General features: G+C 32.1%; 1 protein-coding gene across 2 annotated transcripts; it reads right to left on the reverse strand.

Annotated features, from left to right (window-relative positions):
• Positions 1 to 316: 316 nt before the first annotated feature.
• On the reverse strand, positions 317 to 27086 carry LOC141388166 (uncharacterized). 2 transcript variants are annotated; one of them, XM_073958198.1, is made up of 5 exons: positions 26922 to 27086; positions 23855 to 23996; positions 23577 to 23784; positions 18793 to 18935; positions 317 to 5508 (listed from the first exon to the last, which is right to left on the reverse strand). In XM_073958198.1, the coding sequence occupies exons 2-5, from the start codon at positions 23988 to 23990 to the stop codon at positions 5291 to 5293; spliced, it is 705 nt and encodes a 234-aa protein (XP_073814299.1). In that variant the 5' UTR covers positions 23991 to 23996; positions 26922 to 27086; the 3' UTR covers positions 317 to 5290. The 2 variants fall into 2 exon arrangements, 1 of the variants encoding a protein (XP_073814299.1); XR_012408747.1 differs by lacking the exon at positions 18793 to 18935 and having other exon boundaries at positions 317 to 770.
• Between the last annotated feature and the right edge of the window lie 275 nt (positions 27087 to 27361).

The raw sequence follows: 27361 nt of genomic DNA on the forward strand, positions 1-27361 counted from the left end.
TTCTAGCCAATGTAGTTCCTTTTTAGTTAATTATTAATACAGAAATAATATCACTGCGACAATATTTCGTACATTCCCACCAGTTTAGAACAACATAAGGTAACCATGAAAGTTTTATATAAATTTTTAATGTGGTTATATTCTGGTGAAAATTGTTATAAGACTATTAGAAACCGACATCTTTATAATACTTTATATGTCCACAAAATAGGAATCATAACTCGTTCTTTATCCTTAAATACTAAATTTGGTAGTTCTAATATGTATCTATTAGAAAAAGTTTTGATTATATATACATATATTATATATACATATATTTTAAAGTCTCATTTCTTTAATGTAATTTATAACATTTTAATTAAATTTGATTGTTTGATAGTTGTCCACGCTAGAGTGAATTTCATAAAATTAGGCGTCCTTAGATCGATTCACCACCACATCAATTTCATGATTTTTCTATGGAATTCGATCCAGAAACGCACTGTGGACTGCGACAAATAAATACTACAAATAAAAATACATAACAAGTTTCTTTCAGTCTCATATAGAATTTTAGTTCAGAATGTTTTGATTCCATGAATATATATATATGTGTTTTTTTTTTAAATTAGTACTAAATAAAAATACTATCGATACGATTAAATTATATATGTATGTACATTCCGTATGCACAAGATATTAGCAGTGCGACAGTGACACGTACAAACATTGAAAAAATTTGAACATATGTTGAATGTCGAACAAAATGATTGAACCACCAAGAGCTTTGGCTAAAAAGGTAAAGAATATTTGTTTATGCTGAATTCCTACATCAGAGCTCTATGTCTACAAAAAATTGTTATACCAATCTTTAAATTTTATAAGCATTACTCATCCGTAATCTTTAAGTCTGAACAACATTTATGTTCCCAAAGGGGATCATATAATGAACCTACGACATTCGATGGTGGTTTCGAACAGCTTATATTATAGATACTTTAACTCATTTTTTGGTTACAGACTAAAATCGGTAAAATTAAAATGCTTATAATTTCGGTACTTAACGAAATTTATTAAACAAAATATAGGTCCCGCCAAATCCTACCGATAGTAACAGCGCTGTAAACTTTTATTGGTATTTTTCATTCATAATTTCGCGTTTTTACTTCACAGATTTTTGCTTGTAACAAAAAATGAGTTTCAGAACTGCACTACAGAAGATAGTTTGAAACAGAATATGGAGGGAGTTTGGAGTTGGCAACTTTTTCAGCTTTTTTCCACAATGGAACTTTTCAAGAGACATGAAGAAATGGTTGAACTATGGACAATATAATTGCTACTCAAAATAATATATTGGGATTTGTGAGTGAAATCGGACACATTTTAAAAAGTGGTTTTTGATTTCTTTTATTTTTGGTAATGCGGCTCATCAGCAAAACACTTCAGTATATTTTCAGATATTTATAATAAATGGTTCCAAAGATATCGCGCATTGAAAATTTAGAACTCTGTACAAATTATATGCAAAAAAAAAAATAGTTTCAAAATTTCTTTAATATTGGTCCAAATAGAAAAAAAGTAGTTTTTGTTCTTTTATCAGCAATCTAATAAACAATAGAAAAAATTAACAGAGAGCTTGGATCCAATTTTCGAGATTTAATATTTAAAATTATCAGTGATTGTACTCTTCGATTTCCTTAAATTTTTCTATTAAACTATGATTTATTACAAACATTTTAAGTCTTAATTGGAAGTGGGATTCTATTCTATTTTTTCTAATTTTTTTATTTTGCCATGAAATTTTTACCTATATATCACTGTTCAAAATGTGTTATTTATAAAAATGAAAAATAATAATATTAATAAATAAAAAGTTCTGTTGCTATAATAACAAATGTTTCACACTGGTATAAAGGAGAAACTTTAGTGACAATTAAAAACAAATTATAAAAAAATAGTAATTATTCGAATCCCACTACCAACTAGGACTTAAAATGTTCGTAATTAATCGTAGTTTAATAACAAAAAAATTTAAGAAATTCGTAGAGTGATAAAAATTTATTTTAAATATTTCATCCAAGCACACTGTGAATTTTTTATATTTTTATTAAATAGCTGGATAAAACAAAATACAAAAATTGTTTCTATTTGGAACAAAGAAGTTATGAGTATAGTCTTTGCAGAATTCTTTTCAAGGCCCTATATCTCTGGAACCGTTAGTCAACAAATCTGAGAATATACTGAAATAGTTTGCTGATGGGCAGCATGAACACTAGGGTTATAACTTTTTGCACTTTTTTGCAAATATCAAAAATACCACCACATACCAGTGTAGAGCATGGAAAACTATTATGAAGTACGGTGTCAATTTTTCTCTATCGCGAAAAAAGTTTCCGCACCAAATGCATTGAAGTTCAGTAATGCATTTTTTAATTTTAGTTGTTATGACAACATATTTGCTTTTAATTAAAATTTTTATTTTTTTGCAATCTAATTTAAAATCATTCAGCGTTATGGTCCAATTTGTTCTCAAATCGCGCCATTTCGGAGCATTTTAGGAATTTTTGACACTGTTGCAATAATGGTGTTTTCTTTATAAACTCGTGAATTTTATGTTTATATTTATTTACCTATCGGACAAGAGAATTTGGTGTCATTTGCAACAAATTTGCGAAAGTTACAGACAGTTTTTAATGACTTTGCCTGTGAGAATTGTATTTTTCTATGAATATTTATTCAAACAAAGCAAATTTAAAATTATAAGTTGAAAAAATATCAAAAGGGTTTTAGTAATTACAGTCGGCGCGGAAACTTTTCCCACCAAATCGATCTTAGAAACGCGTTTTCATTATTAGGACAAAATTCCCTACGTGTTACTGGTGTTGTATTTTTGTAAAAAACATATACGATTCTCACAAAGTTAACAAAAACAGCCTGTAATTTTCGCGACTTCGTTGCAAATGACCCCATATTCTTTTGTCCGGTAGGTACAAAAAATATAAACATAGATGATTGTGGTCTTTGATGCATCTTATCTCTAAAAATCCACGATGATGAAAAATCTGTAAAAATCCACACTGAATGCGGTCAAAATCTGTTAAAATCCACGCTGATTGCGCTTGAAATCTATAAAAATCCACACTGATTGCGGTTCTGTAAAATCAAAAAAATCTTTCAAAAGTCCACGTAGATGATTGTGGTCTTTGATGCATCCAAAAGATCTGTAAAAATCCACGATGATGAAAAATCTGTAAAAATCCACACTGAATGCGGTTAAAATCTGTTAAAATCCACGCTGATTGCGGTTGAAAATTGGAAATATCCACACTGATCGTGGTTCTGTAAAATCAAGAAAATCTTTCAAAAGTCCACGTAGATGATTGTGGTCTTTGATGCATCCAAAAGATCTGTAAAAATCCACGATGATGAAAAATCTGTAAAAATCCACACTGAATGCGATCAAAATCTGTTAAAATCCACGCTGATTGCGGTTGAAATCTGTAAAAATCCACACTGATTGCGGTTCTGTAAAATAAAAAAAAAAACTTTCAAAAGTCCACGTAGATGATTGTGGTCTTTGATGCATCCAAAAGATCTGTAAAAATCCACGATGATGAAAAATCTGTAAAAATCCACACTGAATGCGGTCAAAATCTGTTAAAATCCACGCTGATTGCGCTTGAAATCTATAAAAATCCACACTGATTGCGGTTCTGTAAAATCAAAAAAATCTTTCAAAAGTCCACGTAGATGATTGTGGTCTTTGATGCATCCAAAAGATCTGTAAAAATCCACGATGATGAAAAATCTGTAAAAATCCACACTGAATGCGGTTAAAATCTGTTAAAATCCACGCTGATTGCGGTTGAAAATTGGAAATATCCACACTGATCGTGGTTCTGTAAAATCAAGAAAATCTTTCAAAAGTCCACGTAGATGATTGTGGTCTTTGATGCATCCAAAAGATCTGTAAAAATCCACGATGATGAAAAATCTGTAAAAATCCACACTGAATGCGATCAAAATCTGTTAAAATCCACGCTGATTGCGGTTGAAAATTGGAAATATCCACACTGATCGTGGTTCTGTAAAATCAAAAAAAAATCTCTCAAAAGTCCACGTAGATGATTGTGGTCTTTGATGCATGCTAAAGATCTGTAAAAATCCACGCTGATTATGGTCTTAAATCTGAAAAATCTCTATAAATCCATTATCGTGATTGTGGCCTAGGATTGCTCTATAAAATCTGTAAATGCGCTCTTTGTGGCCTAAATTCCGAGAATCCGCGCTGATTGTGCTTAAAACCCAATAAATCCACACTGACGGTTGTAGTTTTTGAATGTTTTTAAAATTTTGTAAAAATCCACGTTGATTGTTTTTGGAAATCTGTACATATCCACGCTGATATTGGCCAACGATATTTATGAATCAGCCAAACGGTCGTCTAATGCTTTTTCTAAATTTTTTTGAAATGTAAGTTGATGCTTGTGATCTCTAATTGGGCTTTAGTAGAAATTAAATGCATTCAACATACAGCCAGTTGTCAAAAGAATGTTAACACTTCACAAAAAATGTTTAATTGCATAATTACACCGGTATAATGATATAATAAATATAAAGCACTAATGCAATTTTTAAGTGTTTAGTGGTGAATTAAAATCCCAAAACTATTAGGCCTTGTATAAGTATAATTATGAAATAAACGAAGATTGATAAAATAATCCAAAATTTAAATTAAATTAATAGTATAATTTAATAGTATCAAATTATTTAAAAAGCCAAAATAAAGGCATGTCAAGCTAAAGAATTAATAAAATGTTTTAATTTTGGGAAGAAAGTAAACTTTCTTTTGACTCTTAAAATGTTGGGTTACTGTATCAATCTTCATTTATCTCATAATTAGGCTTATGCAAGACCTTATATTTTCTGGATTTTAATTCACCACTAAACACTTAAAAAAATTGTATTCGTGTTTTATATGTATTATGTCATTATACCGGTGTAAATATGCTATTAAATACTTTTTGTAAGGTGTAAACTTTCTTATGACTCTGACTGCATGGTCATATTTTTTCAATTGTTGCTCATAGCAGTGCCACACAGCTTTTATTTTGCGCTCTATTGTTCATGTTTGAGTCAATAACAATTGACAATTTTTTATTTTTAATTATCCAATATTAAATTGTTTGTATCTCTGTTTATGTTTCCAAAAAGTATTTAAATATATGTATGTTTTTAAATTTTTAGATTGAAATACTTGATTAGAAAATACACTAATTATAATAAATTGATAAAGAAATAAATTCTGCGATTACTTTCCTGCAGATGATTTTCTCCTTTGGTTGTCGATCCATGTTTTTAGGGTGGAAGGTTTCCTATTTTTGAGAACCGCATTTTTTTCTATTACGTTTGAGCATTCTTTGAGTGACGGTAGTTTGTTTAAGCTCTTTAAGTCTCCAAAATGTGATGTAATAATATCCACTTCTTCTTCCGTCCATCTACAGCGTTTCGTTTTTCCGAAAGGTGAAGCTAGAATATGTAAAATCATTTGTTATTATATGCTTATTATCTAATTACTATTTAATTACTAATTACAATCTAATTACTATCTAATTAGAATCTAATTAATATCTGCTATTTTTAACGTGATTACTTACTACTACGCTTCCCCTGATTTACCGAATTTGGCTCAATATTGATTTCTGATTCTTCAATGCTATTACTCAAACCTTGATTGTCCATATTAACAGCTGAAATACTCCTTACGTTTGTTTCAATATCGGAAAGAGTATTATCAATCGATGTTCTTATTTCTTTATCGTTTTCATCATCGTAGCCTGCAGCTGAAATCAAAAGTTTGGAAACATCTGTGATTTCGGCTACAGGTACCGGAACTCTGTATATAGACTTATGAATATCTTTATGGTGGCCTAAAAAGTTTGCCAGTCTTTCTACGGTCGATTCTTGTACATTCAACAACGATGTATATGTTGCGATGTGTTTCCTTAATTTTGTGGCTGTTATATTATCAGGTATCGATGCGCCACACGCGGATGAGAATTTTCTTAATAAAGTGCAAGCTCGATAATACTTTTTGGCTGAGCCATATTTTCCAGGTGGAGTGAATATATATGGATTGGATTTTTTAATGCCTGCTCTTTCTCGGAATTTTAAAATTAAATCAATTGCCTTAATGCATAACGGATCAAGGAGAACGCTCACGGTTCTGCCTAATTTTCCTCGAAGAGTTATCCTAACATATTGTTTTGCAAACTCAAGCGATTGTTGAGATATATTTTTTAGCAGACCAGCTTGTAGACTGTCTGTTATTCTTTCTTTATTTTTAAAATTTTCGACTGTTAGTCTTTCAATTTCGCCAGGCCTTCTTCTATTGAATACTTGAATGCTTATAAGTGTTGCTTCGACGAGATCTTTCCAGACTTCAATTGTAAAATTTTCTGTTAATTTCGATACTGAATTCATAATTTGAAGTTTCAAATAATCATATAATTTTTTAATGTCGTTTTTGCTTGGCAAATCTGTACGCTTTGTTCTTTTTTTATTATCTAGGTCCTCCAAAGCCCTTTTGTTCACTTGTGTTGGCGTTTCTTCGACCCAAAGGGAGACAAAATTATCTAAAGAAGCTTTTAAGTCCTCGTTCTGAGATTTAATAAATTCATTGCCTTGAATTTTTGCGCACTTCTTTATTAAGGTTGTCAATGTCGTTGCAACCGCTGGTGTGGCGAAGCCCTTACTAAACTCCCACTTCGCTGTTTTTCGTAAGGCAATCATCGCTTTGTCGAATAAAAATGGTTTATACATGTCTTTCAGCTCGGATACTTCCGGCGCTAATTTTTGAAGCTCAATCTTAAATCTGCCCAAAAGGCGCATATGTGATCTTATTTGATCATGATGATGATCTTGGCAAAGCTTTTCCGACAATCTGTTTCCATAGCGTATAATTAGTTCATCAAAACGAATAGATTTTGTAATTTCATCGTTTCGTAGCACAGGAAATATTTTTGTTTTCATTTCAGGACTTGCAACGTGATGAACGTATTGAGTCACTTTTCTCCCATCAATATAATTTGATCTTGAATTTTTTATTCCGAGGCATTTACGAGAATGTGCACGTGAGGCAAATCTTACATAAAATCCTCTACACTTTGCACAACATACGTAATCATCAGCGTTTCGATTTGCATATTGCCGTTGACGTCTGCTTACTATTAAAAATCCTTGGTTTTTATCACTAGACGTGTTATGCAGGAAATCTCCTTGTTTCCTAATTTCTTCGATTATTTTCAAGCGTTCCCTGCTCTGTTTTGGAAGCGCCATTGCCTGTTTAACCTGTTTTTCATTTCTGTGTTTTAAAAATAAATGACGAGCAAACTTGCATTGCAAAGTCTTACAAAACACGCAAAAGTGTTTCTTAGATGTTTGGTTTGACGATGGGACACATAGTGGTTGGATATTTAGTGGATCAGTAATAAGTTCTACAAATGAACTTGTGTTTGCACTTTTGTCTTGTAAGCTTGAATCTGGGTGGTATTCTGATACAGGCGTTTCATCTTCGTTGGGTATAGAAGAATTAATTGTTTCAGAATTCAACGTACTTGCATTCATAGTCTGTGACATGCTATTTTTATCGGACGATTGTATAGCAGTAGAATTTTTAAACTTTCCATCTTTATGTTTAGAGTTTATGTTGAAGTCACTTATGTGAAGTTCACTCTCTGATTCATTATTTAAAGAAGATTCATCACTGCAATTCTCTGAAATTGTATAAGATGATGCATCGTCGATCAATGATTCTGACCCGTCCGATAATGACTGGATGTCAATCGAATGATGATCGAGTTGACCAACATGAGGTGTTGTTACTGTTTTGGTACATTCACCCTTATTTTCATCGTTTACGTTTCCTACAGTTTTGTTACCAACATTAATTGATGAAGTTTCCGATTTCTCATGAATAAGTGATGCTTCCGATGTTTGGAAATTATCATACTGATAACTATTACTACTATTTTTTAGAGATTGTTCCGGATCCTCCACTGTTTCGAGGTCATTATTAGTAGGAATCATTCCATGTATTTTTGACGATAATGGACAGATATCGGTTGATGAAGAAAATCCTTCCACATTTTCTACCATTAAGGTGTCAATATGGATTGGTGTCACTTCATGTAGTGTCTGAAGACTCTCATTTACAGTTTCATTATTATCCAACGATGAAGAAAATTGTTCCATATTGTCCACCATTATGGTTTCAAATTGAATTGGTGATACATTCTGTGGTGTTTGCGGGCTCTCATTTAAAGTTTCATGAATTTCCGACGATAATGCTAAGAGATCGGCGGAAGAAGGAAATTGTTCCCTTTTTGTTCCAAATTTGATTGCTGACACTTTCTGTAGTGTCTGAGGATTCTCATTAACAAGTCTATGCATTGAAGGTATCTGTTTTTTTTTAGCTGATTCGTTTGCCACTTTGGATTTATGTGAACTACAGGACGTTGTGGTGTTTGAAATGCATTTATTTGATTTATTTGTAAGATTTTCGTTGAGATTCGTTGATTTAAGTTCATTTGTTTTGATTCTTTTTAAATCAATAAGTTCTATTTTGTTATCTAAATGAAATTTTTTTGTTATTATTGTACCAATATATTATATACATATTACATACATACAGTGCGGCTGAATTCCGAAACGTCGGTTGTTTACAAATGTTCATACCGCAGTGATAAAAAATTAGTGCGATGTTTTGCACTTCGTAGAAAACAGGTAGAAATTTTGCAACGCTGTACATTTTAAAATTCTTTTACAATGCACGAGCAGTAACTGAAACAACGCAGTTTTTTACGTTTCGGAAGTCAGCCTGAGTGTCAAAAATATAAGTGTTAGCAGCCAATATAAAATAGTGATATAAAGTAAATAGTGAGATTAGGGAAAATGTTGAAGAAGTGTTGGGATATACATAGAATTATTTTTCTATATTTCAACCTTAAACAGACTACGCCAAATGAATCCTCATTTAAAATCCAGTGGACTTTATTTGACGCATTCGCAATTGAATTGATATTAGAATCGTACTCTTAACGATTGCTGTAAACATTTCAAATTTTCTTCAGATTGTCTATAAGTATCTTAATAGCCATCATTGTCAATTAAAAAGGTTTTCTCTTTGACTTTCACTGTATTGTAATTTACCTCAGATCTCAGTAAAGATCTTTCTAGAATATACGAACCCTGAAGGAACAGGTCTTAATGGTCAATGGAGTAGTGACATATCTGCGCTTTGCATAATGTATTCCATTTATTGTTTACATGTAAGGATTCAATTTAAATAACTAAATAGGATTATTTCATATGCACACTGAGTAGTGATGACATACAAATATGTAATATAATGTAATTCATTTTAATTGGCCTGATGGCTTAGAATAATTGTAAAGTTGATTAATAAAATAAATAAATAGCAAAACAATTGCGATTTTTGTACTCTTTTTTCGGCTTCTGCTCCATACATATAAACCATTAAATGGACTGAAACTTTTGTCTGAATTTGGTAAAAATTTCAATAACGTAGAGGTTAAACAACGCAAGTAGTAGTACTACATAAGTGGGTTTCATTACATTTTAGTTTGTGTGAACTAAATTTTCCTTTCCTGCTACAAAAATGTCTGTCATGCTAGATAACTTTTTGGTTTTGGTCATAAGTATTATACATTACATCTCTGATATTTGTTAATTAAACAAACATTGAAAAGAAGTTCCGTGGAGAGCGGTTGTCCAGAGATAGTGGTATAGGGTATCCCATGGTAGGCTTCGTCCGACTATAGACTTTTCTTACTTGTTTTTGAATAAATTAGTTTTGTTCTTTTTTCGGGTTGATGTATAAAAGTAACATGAAATTTAGTTTTAGACGAAAGTTGTTAAAAGAAGAAATATTCTACACAAAATTTCACAATAAGTCCCAGAACAAACTATATATCTAAGTAAAAAACTTTGTTAAGAAAATTACGTTACAAAATTACGATATTAGAAGTAGAAATTATTTGTTAAACTTTTAGACTCTTAATTATAATTTATTCCAAACTAAGTCAAAATCTCCTAATATACTTCACTTTTTGGGGATTGTGTCCAAAGAAGAAATATTCCAAATCAAATTTCATTATGAGTCTCTGAACAAAAGAAATGTGTAGCTATACTATTTAACATCTCCCAAAGCCTTCGCTTTTTGTATATGATTTAGGACCATATTCTACCGTTTTTATTCACATTTTCGTTATCTGCGGTCACAAAATATATTTTATTGATGTTGACATATCTATGGTGAATATATAGTTGCGTGCAAAATAATAGCAGTGCGGACTGCTAAGTACGAAAATTGCAGTAATACTGACATAAATCCTTAAAAGGATTTAATTATATGCACCAGGTGAATGCTTATAGAGTTCCAGACCTCATGGGCTAAAATATTTTACACAAATAAGCAACTATTAGGAAAGATCGTTGAAGTTTTCTGCTCAGTGCAAGTAAGCCAAGTAAAATGAACATGGTAAGAGCTATTCATTTATAACTTTTTGCAGTTGAAAAGTATTTTGGAATGAAAATAAGAAAAAATGCTGACATTTTGTGTATAAATGGGGATCATCACTGTCTTTAGTGCACCACTGCACCTCAGATGGTCATAACCATAAAAATTTTAATATTTCAAGGAAAAACTTACCATTCTTTGGAAGATATCGGTGGTATTTTCTCAAAAATTATTTGTAATGGTCGTACGTATCCTCAAAGCAACTATTAAACATAGTACGGATACTATTTTTGAAAATTAATGTAAAATAGTCCCATAAAGCGAAGGTAATTAGACCAAATCTTTGGAAAACGTGCTAAAAACCCAGGACTAGTGCTACAAGTTTGCCAAAGATCCAAAAATTAAAACCCAATCGGTTTTCGAGATATGAAACCAACAACTTATAATCCTAAACTAAGATTAGCCGGCTGTAGCCGAAACCATAAAGTGACTTGGCAGTTATTGCAGATAGATTACACTATACAGCACTTAAAAAGTCATTACATTTAAAAACCTGTTTTAGGAGCATGTCTAGACTATAAAAATTGTCAAAATCGATTTTTAATGGTAAATGATGTAATTTATCTGCAATAAATACCCGGTCACTTTGTATCTTCGTACACAGCCTGCTTATCATAATTTAGGATTATAATTTGTTGGTTCCATATTTGGGAAACCGATTGGATTTTCATTTTTGGATCTTTGGCAAAATTGTAGCACTAGTCCTGGGTAACAAAAATGAAGACCACGCCAATCCATAAAAGTGGGTTTTTAGCACGTTATCCAAAGACTTGTTCTTATTTCCTTCGCTTTATAAGATTATTTTTACATTAATTTCTAAAAATAGTATCCGTACTATGTATAATAGTTGCTTTGAGGATACGTACGATAATTTTCCACCATTACAAATAATTTTTGACAAAATATTACCGATATCTTCCAAAGAATGGTAAGTTTTTCATTGAAATATTAAAATTTTTATGGTTATGACCATCTGGGGTGCAGTGATGCACTAAAGGCAATGATGATTCACATTTATACACATATTGTCAGTATTTTGTCTTATTTTCATTCCAAAATACTTTTCAACTGTAAAAAGTTATAAATGAATAGCTTTTAACATGTTCATTTTACTTGGCTTACTTGCACTGCTATTATTTTGCACGCGAAAAAACATTCCTGAGCAGAAAGCTTCAACGGTCATTCAAAATAGTTGCGTATTTATGCAAAATATTTTAGCCCATGAGGTCCAGAACCCTATAAGCATTCGCCTGATGCAGATAATTAAATTCTTTTAAGGATTTATGACAGTATTATTGCAATTTTCGTACTTAGCAGTCCGCACTGCTATTATTTTGCACGGTACTGTATATAGGGAAAATATTGACAACCCAGATTGGACTTCGTAAAATTGCGTATTTTAGAACTATAAAGTAAAATAACGTCATCAGGATAAGTCATAGGTTCCTGATATTGTATGTGAAAATGTGGGGATAGTCTACGGCTATTATCCGTGAATATATTTCTGACATACGAGTCCTAACATCCATGGTTTTGGCATGGTCCTAAATACTCTAATGATAGCAGCTATTCCTGCTCTGATAAAATTGACTAAATTAACCCAGGATCTGACATACATGTATGTATCATGAATGATTATAACAAATATAGTTAGGATATGGCTAGTTACTTCGATTTCAAGAATTAATTCAGTCAATTTTATCAGAGCAGAAGTAGCTGTCATCATTATAGTATTTATGGCCATGCCAAAATCATGGATGTTAGGACTAGTATGTCAGAAATATATTCACTGGATAATAGCCGTAGACTATCCCCATATTTTCACATACAAAATCAGGAACCTACGACTTATCATGATGACTTTACTTTATTTTAGTTTATAGTACTAAAATACCCTATATATATTCACCATAGATGTCAACATCAATCAAATATATTTTGTGACCGCAGATAACGAAAATGTGAATAAAAACGGTAGAATATGGTCCTAAATCATATACAAAAAGCGAAGGCTTTGGGAGATGTTAAATGGTATAGCTACACATTTCTTTTGTTCAGAGACTCATAATGAAATTTGATTTAAAATATTTCGTCTTTTGACACAATCCCCAAAAAGTGAAGTATATTAGGAGATTTTGACTCAGTATGGAATAAATTATAATTAATAGTCTAAAAGTTTAACAAATAATTTCTACTTATAATATCTAATTTTGTATCGTAATTTTCTTAACAAAGTATTTTACTTAGATATATAGTTTGTTCTGGGACTTATTGTGAAATTTTGTGTAGAATATTTCTTCTTTTAACAACTTTCGTCTAAAACTAAATTTCATGTTACTTTCATACATCAACCCGAAAAAAGAACAGAACTAATTTATTCAAAAAATATGTGGGTATTTTGTTGCAAACTTGATGTATATATTTTCTTGAAATATATTGTAAATACATATTTCATTTATTCGGCGACTTATATTGAAATTTGATGGAGAATATGTAAGTCTTTCACGTCTTCTATCTAGAATGAAGTTTTGTGGGACAAAACTTAATAAACTCAGATAAAGTACAACACTAACCCTAAAACGTGATTTTGCTTTTGGCAGATTCCTGGCGTTTAGGTACGGTTTAGAGTTTTGGTGTATTCGGGGACCTATAGTAAAATTTCATGACAAATAATTTTGTAGAATATTTTGATCTGATACGATCTCATTTTAAAGGACTTTTTAAACGTTTTTGAAAAAATGGACCAAAAAGACCTCTTTAGTGACTCGCATGAGGGCTAATTTTCTTCATAAAAAGATACCCCGCATTGTTGTCAGCAATATTGCCAAAGACACTTTATACCTAAAATACAAGGATCCCAAGGAATCTGATGTCGAATATTTCAGAACCTGTAGAAATCGGCGGAACTTGCCACGCATATTTAGGTTACTTCTCGACGTAAACTTTCAAAACGCCGATACACGTGTCTTCTTTTTTTCGGTCCTCTTTCATAATCTGGTCGAATTATCTTGTAATTTTTTTTGTCTGTTGTACAGTGTAAGTCCCAATTTACATTAGGCCATTTTACTTGCGGCAATAGTCTGTAGGTGCATACTTTACAATGTTTGTACTTGTAAACTTACATCACCTTTTCTTTGAATTTTAAATTGACAGAAAAATACTTTTTTCATTTTGAAATTATAATTTTCAGTTCTTGTATTTCATTCGAACCAAATATACGTTTTGTTACTTTTTATAAATGTGCCTTTGTTTCAATTAAAAAAATACATAAACCTCGCACAAGTCAGTTTGTGGGTGAGAGAGGGTGTTGAGAGGCAAAGAGTTACCATATACCTCACCTCTCCCTCCATCAAACTGACAATTGCCGCAAGTAAACTCGCCTAATATAAATTGGGACTTATTTTAGATCATTCTTTCCTGTTCAGGTCCGTACATAACAAACCTTTCAAATTTCCTTGAGTTTTTAACAATTTGTTATTTCCAAACCTGAGCAGGGGGAATGTTAAAAATAATTTAATTATTCGTGAATTTCACCCCAAAGAATCATTCCTAGAATCTTCATATGTTCTAAAAAGTTGTTTATTGAAATCTTAGGTACATTTTTGTGGTTGGTTGCGTATCTTTGGACCCGAGTAGGAGAAAAAAGTATAAAAATTGGATATTTTCAAAAAAAAATTTGCTATTTTTATCATTATGAACCGTTCATAGACATTTCGCATATTCCAGAAAGTTTTTTATTGATACCATTGATACGCTATTGTGGTTGATTGTTTTCTTGAATTTTGAACGGTTTAATATCTATGGAGCAGAATCCTAGAAAAGAGGATAAAAATCGCAATTGTTCTGCTATTTTGAACATTAAGATCCGTTTCTACAGAGTTCGTATATTCTACACCATTTTCATATGTAATTCGAAGAATTTCAGTTGTAATTTGATTATTTCATTTGAAATTCAAAACATTTCACTTTTTATTTGAGAATTCCAATTGAATTTCGAATTTTTTCATTTGTAATTTGAGAATTGTATTTGAAATTCGAATTATTTCATTTGTAATTTGATTTTTTTTCATTTGTAATTCGAATTATTTCATTTGTAATTCGAATTTTTCCATTTGTAATTTGAATTTTTCTGTTTGTAAATCGAAGTTTTTCATTTGGAATTTCAAATGAAAAATATTCAAATTACAAATGGATAAATTTGAATTACAAATGAAATAATTTGAATTACAAATGAAAAAAATCAAATTACAAATGAAATAATTCGAATTTCAAATGGAATTCTCAAATTACAAATGAAATAATTCGAATTTCAAATGAAATTCTAAAATTGCAAATGAAACAATTCGAAATTCAATTGGAATTCTCAAATTATATATATATATATATATAGAAAGATGTTTATTAAGATCTGAGGTACATTTTTGTAGTTGCTTGTTTTTGTAGTTGATCGGTTTGAAATCTGTATAACAAAACTTGAGAAAAAAATTTAAAAGAAATTTGCCCATGGCGATTTTGACCTTGCAGATGAAGCTTGATGGATTATATGTATGTGTTCACAATTTTTGTTCTTTAAGACAAGAGACTCAAAGATAAATTCAAATTTCCTAACGGTTTGGAATATATAGTCCTGACTAAATTACCCTTTCTACATCAAAGCCTCAAACATTTGGAGGCCTATAGCCGCAAAAATTGATGAGATAGGAAAAAACTGCGAGACACGTGTCTTCTCATTTTTGGTGTTCTGTCACACTGCGATGTGAGAATATGGTTAATAATTTTCGTGTTGCACAGTGTATTGAGCACCAATGAAGTATCATTAAAGATTGTAGTGTTAGTTTGTTATAGCTTTTAATTAGCTGTACTTTTGATTTAAATTTGTTTTTTGGTAACATGTTAGGGCCATTTTGGGAAGAATTTGGATTTGTTATCCTAACAGGGTTGCCTTCTCCTATCACTTTTCACACAGTCTGGGGAAAATATCATAATACTCTAAAATAAATTATCCCCTTATATTATAATTTTAATTGTAAAATATTCATTCGGAAAGTGGATTACCATAACCATTCATATGTTCGCCGTATAATAAAAAAGTTTAACAACCGAATATTGGCAAACATAAGAATGGTTGATACTAACCCATTTTTTTGAATAAATACTTTACGATTAAAAATGTAATATTTGTTTTATTTTGTACTCCCCATTCTCAAGGATCCGTCAATATTGTTGTTGTTATCGAATCCAACTACAAATTTACATTAACAGCTTGTTAAAAGCAAATATTGAATTAATGCTGATTTATTGCTTTTGATATGCGCAACACTTTATGATTTATCTTTTATAACATCAATATTTAAAGTTATTGTGGATTTTATTGAATAAATGATTTTAACTTAAAGGGAAATTATAATTTATTTGCTTTATTTTTATCGTAAATTCTGCTATCCCTATTGGGCTTGTCGTATTGTGAATGCTAGAAAGTTACAACTAAACACGGCGCGCCTTAACTAATTTTAAATGAAAGGTGCTTACATAAGAGATGATTAAATGAGAAAAATCAAAAAAGAAAAAAATCTATATGACTCGAAGTCCTTGGCTTTCCTTTTTCACTTGCAAATAATTTCCGATCATCAAGCTTAACTCTAAATGAGAAAATTAATAAAAAATCGCAAGAGGGATTTTCAAATAAATCGCGGCCAAAGTCCAAATTTTCAAGGCTTTATGATTTCAAGCAAAATCATATACAACATAATAAAGCCTTAAAAATGTGGAGTTTGACCGCGATTTATTTGAAATTCCCTCCGGCGATTTTTTTCTTTTTTGATTTTTCTCATTTAGTCACCTCTCATGTAAGCACCTTTCATTTAAAATTAGTTAAGGCGCACCGCGTGACCTTATAAAGGGTTGACTCAAAAATATCAATTTTAATATTTGGGTCCTTTGGAGTTACTGCTTTCCCTATTTGTACCCGTCTGTCTATATTTTCGCGACTCTATGGATTGTTATAAGATTTACACTTTCCACTCACAAACAGTGAGTCTGATATATCATATTCTTTATATGCACCCTTTAGGGTACCTTCCCATATAACTACTCGCTTATCCTAACGATTTACATTTTAGCCTATTATATTATGCTGATTATCATGCTCAGTTTGAAGATTCTTAAGCCAAATATAAAATTTGATAGTTCATTACACATTGGATTACACTACACTGTGCGACTCGAAAATTATTAACTATATTCTGACAGTGCAGCATGAGAGAAGACCAAAAAAGATAAGACATGTGTCTCGCGCTTTTTCCCTATCTCATCAACTTTCGTTGTTATGGGGCCGAAAGATTTAATGCTTTGATGTCGATAGGGATCACTTTGTTAGGCTCATATCTTCTAAACCGGTACTAATATAAATTTGCTCTTGGAGGAAAAGTTGTAGCTCATTTCTTAAAGAACAAAAATTGTAAATAAAATAAACAACTAAAAAATTTACCTCAAATCTCAATAAATAACATTCTATAATAAAATATCAAAACAAATACGATTGTTATCCTTTTTTTCTCTGGTTCTGGTCCATAGATACTAAACCACTCAATATTCAAGAAAAAATGTAACTACAATAATTTAGCAAGGACATCAGTAAGCAGCTTTCTGGAACATACAAACTATCTGCGAAAAATACTTAAAGGTCAAAATAGCAAAATACTTTTGAAAATAATAGATTTTTATAAATTTTTCACCGATTCTTGTCTATATATACCAAACCGCTCAAATTTGAAGAATACTAGCAACTACAATAATGTCCCTAAGATCTCAATAACCAAATTTCTAGAACATATGAGCTTTCTAGGAACGGCCCTTCAAGCACAAAATTCGATTATTTGTGCCCATTCTTTCCTGTTCAGGTCCGAAAATACCAAACCTTTAAAATTTATTTGAATTTTGAACAGTTTGTTATTTACAGACCTGGACAGTGAAAAAATTTAACTATAATTGAATTGTTGGTGAATTTCAGCTTAAAGCAAAGCATCATTCCGAGAGTGTCCATATGTTCTAGAAAGTTGTTTATTGAAATCTTAGGTACCTTTTGGTAGTCGACTGCATCCCTTAATTTTGGACGGCTTGGTATATATGGACCAGAATCAGTGAAAAATGCATAAAAATCTAATATTTTCAAAAGTACTTTGCTATTTTGGCCTTTAAGAATTTTTCGCAGACAGTTTGTATATTCCAGAAAGTTGTTTACTGATGTCCTTGCTAAATTATTGTAGTTACCTTTTTTCTTGAATATTGAGCGGTTTAGTATCTATGGACCAGATCCAGAGAAAAAAGGATAACAATCGTATTTGTTTTGATATTTTATTGTAGAATGTTATTTATTGAGATTTGAGATACATTTTTTTACTTGTTTGTTTGCTTCAATCTTGATCGGTTTGATAACTGTAGACCAAAACACCAGAAAAAAATTTAAACGGAATTAGACCTTGGCGATTTTACCTTGAAGATGAAGTTTGATGGATTTTTTGCATTTACAATTTTTGTTCTTTAAGAAATGAGCTACAACTTTGCCTCCAAGAGCCTAACAAAATGAATCTTTCGGGCCCCATAACCACGAAGGTTGATGAGATAGGGAAAAATCTCGAGACACATGTCTTATCTTTTTTGGTCTTCTATCATGCTGCACTGTCAGAATATGGTTAATAAAAATGAATCTAAAAATGGCACACAGTGTTACTTATCGCTCATTGCGTACCTGTCTTTTTACATATTAGATTGGTTTGAACGTAACTTCTAATAAGTTAAAGGCGATTAAGCCAATAGCCCTCAATCTAGTTTTTTTTCTGATGAATTTATTTTTTCTTAAAAAATATATATCCCTAATATACATCGAACGTAGAAATAAATATATAAAATGTGGTAGGGAATTTGACACTAACACTACAGCCCAGTTCAGTCAGCTGGGTATTGCTGTTACCTTTTATTGTTCTACCATGTATTCGCATAGGGAATCTGAATTTTTAAATGGTACCTCGTCCACGCCTTATACTATATGTCCACAATAACACGGGATTGCAAAAATTTATATAACCGATGTTACCATAACCACAACCAAAGAAATAAACGTACAACCACTTTTCCATTACGTAAATATATTATACAATTTATATTGTTATATAGAGAAAATAATATAAAAACAGGGAACATTTTTGTGAACTTACCATTAGTTGCAATTAATTCTGCTGAGTACGTTGCGCCATTATATTTGACCACACATTTGTTGTCCTGTAGTTTCATTATGGTTCTTGAATTAACGACATAGAATTTCTCATCGAAAAATGAAACCAATGAAAACATTTTAAGGCTGAAAAAGTACATCGTATTAGTAATCGGAACAAAATAATATTTAATTTTTTAATTAATTGTAATTTCAATATTAATTTCCCATCCCTTTTATAAGGGTTCATTCCATTAAAGGATGAAGCTTGACCAAAAATGATGAAATTTAAAAATGTTGTTGTATCGTTACGTAAAGATATTTTAAAGCCTTTTATGTGATTTTGTGTATGTGCAATATTGCCACAAATTATATACAGCTGTGTTCAAAATAATAGGAGTGCCCATACGCACAAAGGAAAAGGTCAAATAAACATGATTAAATTTCTCCATTTTGGCGTATTTTGTATTTGTTTAACTTTGTTGACATCCTAACTGTTTATTTAATAACAGGAATGTGGAAATTTGTTCTAAATCATTTACTGTTTACACCAAAATTATAAATCGTCTTCAAATTTTTTGTTCAAAAAATAGGAGTGTGGACGAAAAAGGACAAACAAATATTTTTAGTTGAGTTTGGGGCCAAACTTGGCTATATTTTAGTTGATAATAGTGAATCCAATATGTTTAAAGTCACTTTGAATACAAAAGTCCTTGCAGCGATTTTTCCAAAAATTGAACAACTTTTGGGCAATTCTATGGATTTTATTGACAACCCCTTTAGTGAATAGACTTATTAACACACTGGCTATTACCGCGAACAATATATAATGTTTGGTATCTCATAAATTTGTGTTTTTTGATCCTTGAACCCAAGATAAAACAGTTCCTATTAGCCCTTTATGTAAAGATCAGCCAAAAAACGTATATATAAGGCATTCATTCTTCGACCAAATAATGTTTTGAGATCCTCAGTATCTTAACTATGTTCATATTTGAAAAATCGGATGATTGGCAGATATGAGACATTTTTCTACACGCTTTGTTAAAAATCAAACGAATATATTTATTAAGTTTTGAACGAATAAAATAAGATTTTGTAGGGGACGTAAGGTATTTTTGAATGAAAAATGATCGTCTATATGGAAAATTTTAGTACGATTTATACAAACTAAAGTGTAATTAAAGCCTGCCTATCAGAAAATGGTGTATAACTAAATTTCAACCTATCACGCTTCGACAATTTTTTGAATAGCGGTAAAAGTAGTGAAAATCTGGGTTTCTTATATTTTCAAATTTAAACGGGCATATCTTATTTTTTCCGCAACGGATTTCTTTTGATCCTTCTTCTTTTCAAAGGGTGAATAATATCTTTTGAATAAGCCATTATTGTTTTAAATCGGTTAACAAATGGCTAAGTTATAGTGGTTTAAGTCTGAAAACCCCCACAAAAAACTATAACTAAATTTCTCACAATTTTCAAATTAAATATTGAACAAAACAAAAAAAGATATTTTTGAAAATTCTGAGAAATTCAGTTGTAATTTTTTTGTGGGAGTTTTCAGACTTAAACCACTATAACTTTGCCATTTGCTAACCGATTTAAAACAATAATGGCTTTTTCAAAAGATATATTCACCCCTTAAAAAAAGGAAGAAGGATCAAAAGAAATCCGTTGCGGAAAAAATAAGATATGCCCGTTTAAATTTGAAAATATAAGAAACCCAGATTTTCACTACTCTTACCGCTATAAAAAATAAAACGAAGCGACACAAAGGAACTAAAGGCATTTTCGTTCTCCATGGATCCCAACACGATGGAATTTTGCATCAGAACGCTTGAATATTTTTCTGGTCAACTTTTGTAACACAGTGTCATATATCGAAATTTTCACAAAAGTGTGCAAAGTTCGATTGGTCAACTACAACCCTGTTAAAAATCAAATTCGAAAAGGGAGTTAAGTTAGACACCGTAAAACACTGTAAGAATGGACCAATATTGGTTTTGATTTCATATTCATGTATTGTCATCAAAAGCTTTAAAATGTGCAACGTTTAAGTTCGATTGGTCAACTGCAACTGTGTGAAACACGAGTTACCTGATTTGAAAAGCAAATTAGATAAAACACTGTAAAACAAAATGGACCAAAATTGGTTTTGATTTAATATTCATGTATTGTCATCCAAATCTTAAAAATGTGCAAAATTTTAGTTCGATTGGTCAACTGCAACTGTGTAAAAAATGAGTTACAAATGAGAGACATAATAAAATTAAAAGAATGAAGAAAATAGTGCAACCCTTCGAAATTTATTTTATTTTTATTATGTCAGAAGAAACCCAGGCCGCAAGGCTTCTAATGTACCGAGGCTTCTACGTCCAAGAAATTTAGAAAAATTTTAAATTAAAAATTGTTGGAGAACCAATTAAAAAATTCTTCACATAAACATATGGAAAAACATGTTTCGATTTGCGTTGAAGTTCGTCGGAACCAATTACACTGTACAACACAAAAAATAATTACAAGATAATTCGACCAGATTACAAAAGAGGACCGAAAAAAGAAGATACGTGTATCGGCGTTTTGAAAGTTTACGTCGGGAAGTAACCTAAATAGGCGTGGCAAGTTCCGCCCATTTCTACAGGTTTTGAAATATTCGACATCAGATTCCTTGGAATCCTTGTATTTTAGGTATAAAGTGTCTTTGGCAATATTGCTGACAACAATGCGGGGTATCTTTTTATGAAGAAAATTAGCCCTCATGCGAGTCACTAAAGACGTCTTTTTGGTCCCTTTTTTTCACAAACTTTTAAAAACTCATTTAAAATGAGATCGTATCAGATCATAATATTCTACAAAATTATTTGTCATAAAATTTCACTATAGGCCAAAGACACTTTATACCTAAAAAGCAAGGATTCCAAGGAATCTGATGTCGAATATTTCAAAACCTGTAGAAATGGGCTGAACTTGGCACGCCTATTTAGGTTACTTCCCGACGTAAACTTTCAAAACGCCGATACACATGACTTCTTTTTTTCGGCCTCTTTGATTTCATAATCTGTGCGGCGTTTCTTCCCAGCAAAATTTTATGGAAGTGGTTCCATGAGATGCCATGATTTCACTGGATCTTTTGCATTGGTTCAATTGAAGTCGTGATAGATCCGATCTTTTCTTCAGCATTTGAATTAATTCCACGAATGATAAATCAACTCGTGAAAGATCCGATCTTTTCTTCAACATTTAAACCCATTCAAAGGAAGTCGTGAAAGATCCGATATTTTCATCGGTATTTGAACCCATTCCATCGATCCAATTGGGATGAAGTTTATTTTTTTGGTATATTTTCTTTTATTTATTACACTGTGCAACAAAATGATTGTGAAAATCTGGGGCACGGGAAATTCCTCTTGGGAAAGAAAGGCCTTGATGAGTATATTAAGAACCCCGAAGGACAGATCCGCCGTGAGTTGAACTTCCGCGTTATGGCGTGATGGATTTTTTGCTAGAGACCCTGTAAGTCATCAGGAATTATCGTTGTATCTTTGTTCACTTATGTTTTAGCTCTTAAAATGAAGGACGATGAGGACATCGAAGGAAGCGAGTTAGAAGGTCGAAGTACTCTACGAAAATAATCCTCATTCGATTTGACTGAAGACATATTATCTCAAAAATAAGCTAAAACAACAGTGAACAAAGATATCACAATAATGATAGAACAAAACTTCATCACGCCATAATGCGAAAGTTCGACTCAGGGCGGATCTGTCCTTCGGGGTTCTTAATATACTTACCAAGGGCTTTTATCCCCAAAGAGAATCGTCCATGCCCCAAAATTTTTGTTCACAGTGTTATTTATAGGAAGTCTCCAATATGGAGTCAAAAAAGTAGAATCGAACTGCACTCTTTGATACTAAAAGAGTTTCCTTGTCTGTGCTAGGATCTTATTTGTAAATACATATATAAGTATATTTTATAAAAGGTTTTAATTAGTAGTATGTCCTTATACATTTCTTGCAAATGTTTGGTTAAATCCTATTTCAAGTACATAAATATATGCAAAATCTGTCAAATCAAGATGAAACGTTGGATATGCGACTAACTCTGACTTAGAATGAAATCAATCAAATCTTGTTTTCGAAATTTGACCCAAAAGCCCGAATCGAAGAAGAACAGGATTCTGAAAATGAATAGTATTTTTCTACAAACGTGCCTTCTTGGACAAGGAGGCTTATCCCACATCAATTAATATACCTCGATTCAATTTTAAACTCATTGGTAGTGATGTACTTCTATAGCCGTGATGTACTTCTATGGAATTGGTAAAAATTCCATGCTAGAGGGTTCATCAAGAGACATGCCAAAGGGTTAGTGTAAATGCTATTCTAGGAATTGGTTAAGATGTCATGCCAAAGGGTTGGTAAAGATGACATGCCAAAGGCTTTGTGAAAATGCTATTCTAGGAATTGGTTAAGATGTCATGCCAAAGAATTGGTTAAAATGCTTAGGATCTGAAAAGGAATTGCATCTTTTGGGGGTCACGCTCTTGTAAAAAGAATGAATGAAGATGCTAAAAAAATTACATTCCATATCACTTGTACCCATTCTTGAATAGCTTCTTTGGCATCGAACATTTTGCTGGGTTGTAATTTTGAAAAAAGTTCGATTTCGTTGTACAGTGTTATTAACGCAAATCGAGGTATTAGTGTATTCAAATATTTGAAGTGTTTCGTATAAAATATTTCGTCTGCTACAAACGACAGAAATGTGTTTTTATCAAAAAAGACTTACCGTGAATTACAATGTATCTCTGGCGTGTTCTCATTTGAATTTGCCATATGTCTTTGCTTGAATAACGCTTTAGCAATTTCTGGTGAAGTATTTTCGAGGGAATCTCTTAGTTCAGACAGTGTTTGTTTTGAAAAATTTTCCATTCTCCATAAAGTTCCATTATCATTGTCTCTTCTTTGTTTGAAATCAATCAAACGTTGTTTGTTATCTAGCAATATATGATGCGTAAGTCTACATATTGTTATCATATATATGATATTTTATATTTATAAACTTACCATTTCTGGCAATTATTTTTGCTTTATAGCTGCCGCCTCTATACTTTACGACGCATTCTTCTTCGGCACATTGGCTTAAAGTTTTGGAATTAACGACAAGAGATTCCCCGTTGTCGAATACAATCAGGGAAAACATTTTTAGCTAGAATAAAAACAATTTCAAATGAAACAACTAAAAAAGTATCAGTGGGCTTTGCCGACAGAGATATACCCTCAGCATATGTAAATTGAAACTTTTACCTACATACAGATCGAATGTAAAGTACAAAAGTGTTGCGGAGGAGAGGACCGATATGGAACATTTTAAAGTTAAACTAAATTTGCCAAGAGACGCCAAGAAAAAATATGGGAACAGCTCTAGTTTAGTGAAATTTTTTCCAGAGGTAGATATTGTTGCGCTGATCATGGGAATGTATAATTTTCTTGGGGACGGATCCGGTTACTCGGTTATTGGACCCGAAAGTCCGGGTACAAAACCCGGGTTAGACACAGCTGTACTAAACTGATTGGGTATCATTGGAATGCTTATGGAAAAACCTATCCAAAAAGTGGTCATATGATGGGGATATTTTCAGGTGGTCAGGTGATATAAACCAAAAACTGATTTTTGGACCCCGATTTTTCCATAAAACCCTCAAAAAGTCGAAAATGCTTCCATTATTGTGCCCACTGAATGCCATATTATAACACTTAACCTTTACAAAATGGTGCTATATGTTGTAATACCTTCTCTGGATCCAGAGATATGGCCCTTAGAATCTTCAGAACTCGGTTTTGTAGGGCTCATTTCTTTACATTATAGGTGTCTATGGAAAATTTTAAAGTTCTAAATTGAACAAAATTGTCCTTTAAATTATATTTTTTCTCAAAATGGCAGGCCTTCGGCCGGGGATTTAAGACTTTCACCTATGGACAGGCGCAAATCTCGGAAACGGGAACAAAATTTGCTTTTAAATTATAATTTTTTCTTTAAATAGCAACAGGTGCAAATCTAGGGAACGGGAACACATTTTTCTTTTAAATTATAAATGTTTCCCTACATAGACGGCCTTCGGCCGGGGATTTAAGACTTTCTCCTATGGATAGTGCAAATCTCGAGAACGGGAACAAAATGTTCTTTCAAATTATAATTTTTTCTATAAATAGCCACTTAGAGAAACCGGTTTGTCCAGATTCTAAGAGCCATATCTCTGGATCCAGGGAAGGTATTACAACATATAGCACCACTTTGGAAAGGTTGAAGTGTGAGCTACAATCTGGCTTACATTAAATGGGAAACGATAATGAGCCCATTTTCGACTTTTGAGGGTTTTATGGAAAAATCCGGGTCCAAAAATCAGCTTTCCAATGATACACATTTTGTAGCAAACGGTTCAGTACAGCCGGGTCTAACCCGGGTTTTGTAACCGAACTTTCGGGTCTAATAACCGGGTAACCGGGTCCGTCCAAGAAAATTATACATTTCCCTGATAAGCGTAACAATATCTACCTCTGAAAAAAATTTCACAAAAATCGGAGAGTTTTTACTAAACTAGAGTTAAGCCAAAATATGTTTTCCAAAAGTTTGTCCCGCTTTTTTGTCGTTGTATGTGACGCGGTTATAAGACACGCTACACATACAGACTTGAAATTCTTTGAAAAAAAACAACGTGTATATGTAAGATACGCGTTAAATAAAACGACAGAAAAGCGGGATAAACTTTTGAAAGCATATTTTTTCTTGGCGTCTCTTGGCATTACATTAACTGATGTCAAGACATTACATTAACTGATGTAATGCCAAGAGACGCCAAGAAAAAATATGCTTCCAAAAGTTTGTCCCGTTTTTCTGTCGTTTTATTTAACGCGTATCTTACATATACACGTTTTTCAAAGAATTTCAAGTCTGTATGTGTAGCGTGCCTTATAACCGCGTCACATACAGCGACAGAAATGGGCGACCAACTATAGGAAGCCTATGCATACCTACAAAATTCCTGAAAACTAATGTAATGCGAAGAGACGCGAAGAAAAATTATGTTTTCCAGAAGTTTGTCCCGCTTTTTTGTCGTTGTAAGTGACGCGGTAAAAAAAACGCTACACATACAGACTTGAAATTCTTAAAAAAAAAAACGTGTATATGTAAGATACGCGTTAAATAAAACCACAGAAAAGCGGGACAAACTTTTGGAAGCATATTTTTTCTTGGCGTCTCTTGGCATTACATCAGTTAATGTAATGTCTTGGCGTCTCTTGGCATTACATTAAAGTTTGTCCGCTTTTTTGTCGTTGTATGTGACGCGGTTATAAGGCACGCTACACATACAGACTTGAAATTCTTTGACCTACCTACAAAATTCCTGAAAACTAATGTAATGCGAAGAGACGCGAAGAAAAATTATGTTTTCCAGAAGTTTGTCCCGCTTTTTTGTCGTTGTAAGTGACGCGGTAAAAAGGCACGCTACACATACAGACTTGAAATTCTTTAAAAAAACGTTTATATGTAAGATACGCGTTAAATAAAACCACAGAAAAGCGGGACAAACTTTTGGAAGCATATTTTTTCTTGGCGTCTCTTGGCATTACATCAGTTAATGTAATGTCTTGGCGTCTCTTGGCATTACATTAAAGTTTGTCCGCTTTTTTGTCGTTGTATGTGACGCGGTTATAAGGCACGCTACACATACAGACTTGAAATTCTTTGACCTACCTACAAAATTCCTGAAAACTAATGTAATGCGAAGAGACGCGAAGAAAAATTATGTTTTCCAGAAGTTTGTCCCGCTTTTTTGTCGTTGTAAGTGACGCGGTAAAAAGGCACGCTACACATACAGACTTGAAATTCTTTAAAAAAAACGTTTATATGTAAGATACGCGTTAAATAAAACCACAGAAAAGCGGGACAAACTTTTGGAAGCATATTTTTTCTTGGCGTCTCTTGGCATTACATTAAAGTTTGTCCGCTTTTTTGTCGTTGTATGTGACGCGGTTACAAGGCACGCTACACATACAAACTTGAAATTCTTTGAACAAGATGTGTATATGTAAGACATTACATTAGTTTTAAAGAATTTTATAAAAAACTTACCTTATACGTGTGTTCCCGTACAGGAATACTGTTTTAAATTATGTTTAAAAATGCAATATTTTTTGCACACAATTAGTGTTAGTTGGCTTGTCTTTTTTCGCGCTTGCCGATTTGTATTATCGCGTCCAATTCACAAATGATCTCTGCTCACCAAAAGAATGTTCTATAACAGCAGTTATGGGTATAAAAAAGATTCGGTAGTCATTTACGCCCAGGGGCAACCTAAATAAAAGCGTAATCGTACACTTCTTATGCGCTGTGAACTTGCATCAAAAGTTTGTAGGCTAACAGTACGTTTACATTATAGTGTATTTAGTAACCTCAACGGATTTAAACTATTTATTCCATGCATGCGCAAATAAAAGTCAAATATTTCCTTCTCGCCCAAGTAAAAGTTCTGATATTGATCTGAATTGCACACAAGATGAAAAGAGTTTCTT

The sequence above is a fragment of the Musca autumnalis genome, unplaced genomic scaffold (assembly GCF_047663935.1).
Source record: "Musca autumnalis isolate F117 unplaced genomic scaffold, ASM4766393v1 scaffold_65, whole genome shotgun sequence".
Lineage (NCBI taxonomy): Eukaryota > Metazoa > Arthropoda > Insecta > Diptera > Muscidae > Musca > Musca autumnalis.

Excerpts from the sequence above, each read along its gene's own strand:
- LOC141388166 (XM_073958198.1), bottom strand. The coding sequence starts at position 23,990 with ATGTTTTCCCTGATTGTATTCGACAACGGGGAATCTCTTGTCGTTAAT. Across the intron at positions 18,936-23,576 it reads GAGATACATTGTAATTCACG|CCTTAAAATGTTTTCATTGG; the intron begins GTAAGTCTTTTT and ends GTACTTTTTCAG. Across the intron at positions 5,509-18,792 it reads AGAATTAATTGCAACTAATG|CTTCACCTTTCGGAAAAACG; the intron begins GTAAGTTCACAA and ends TACATATTCTAG.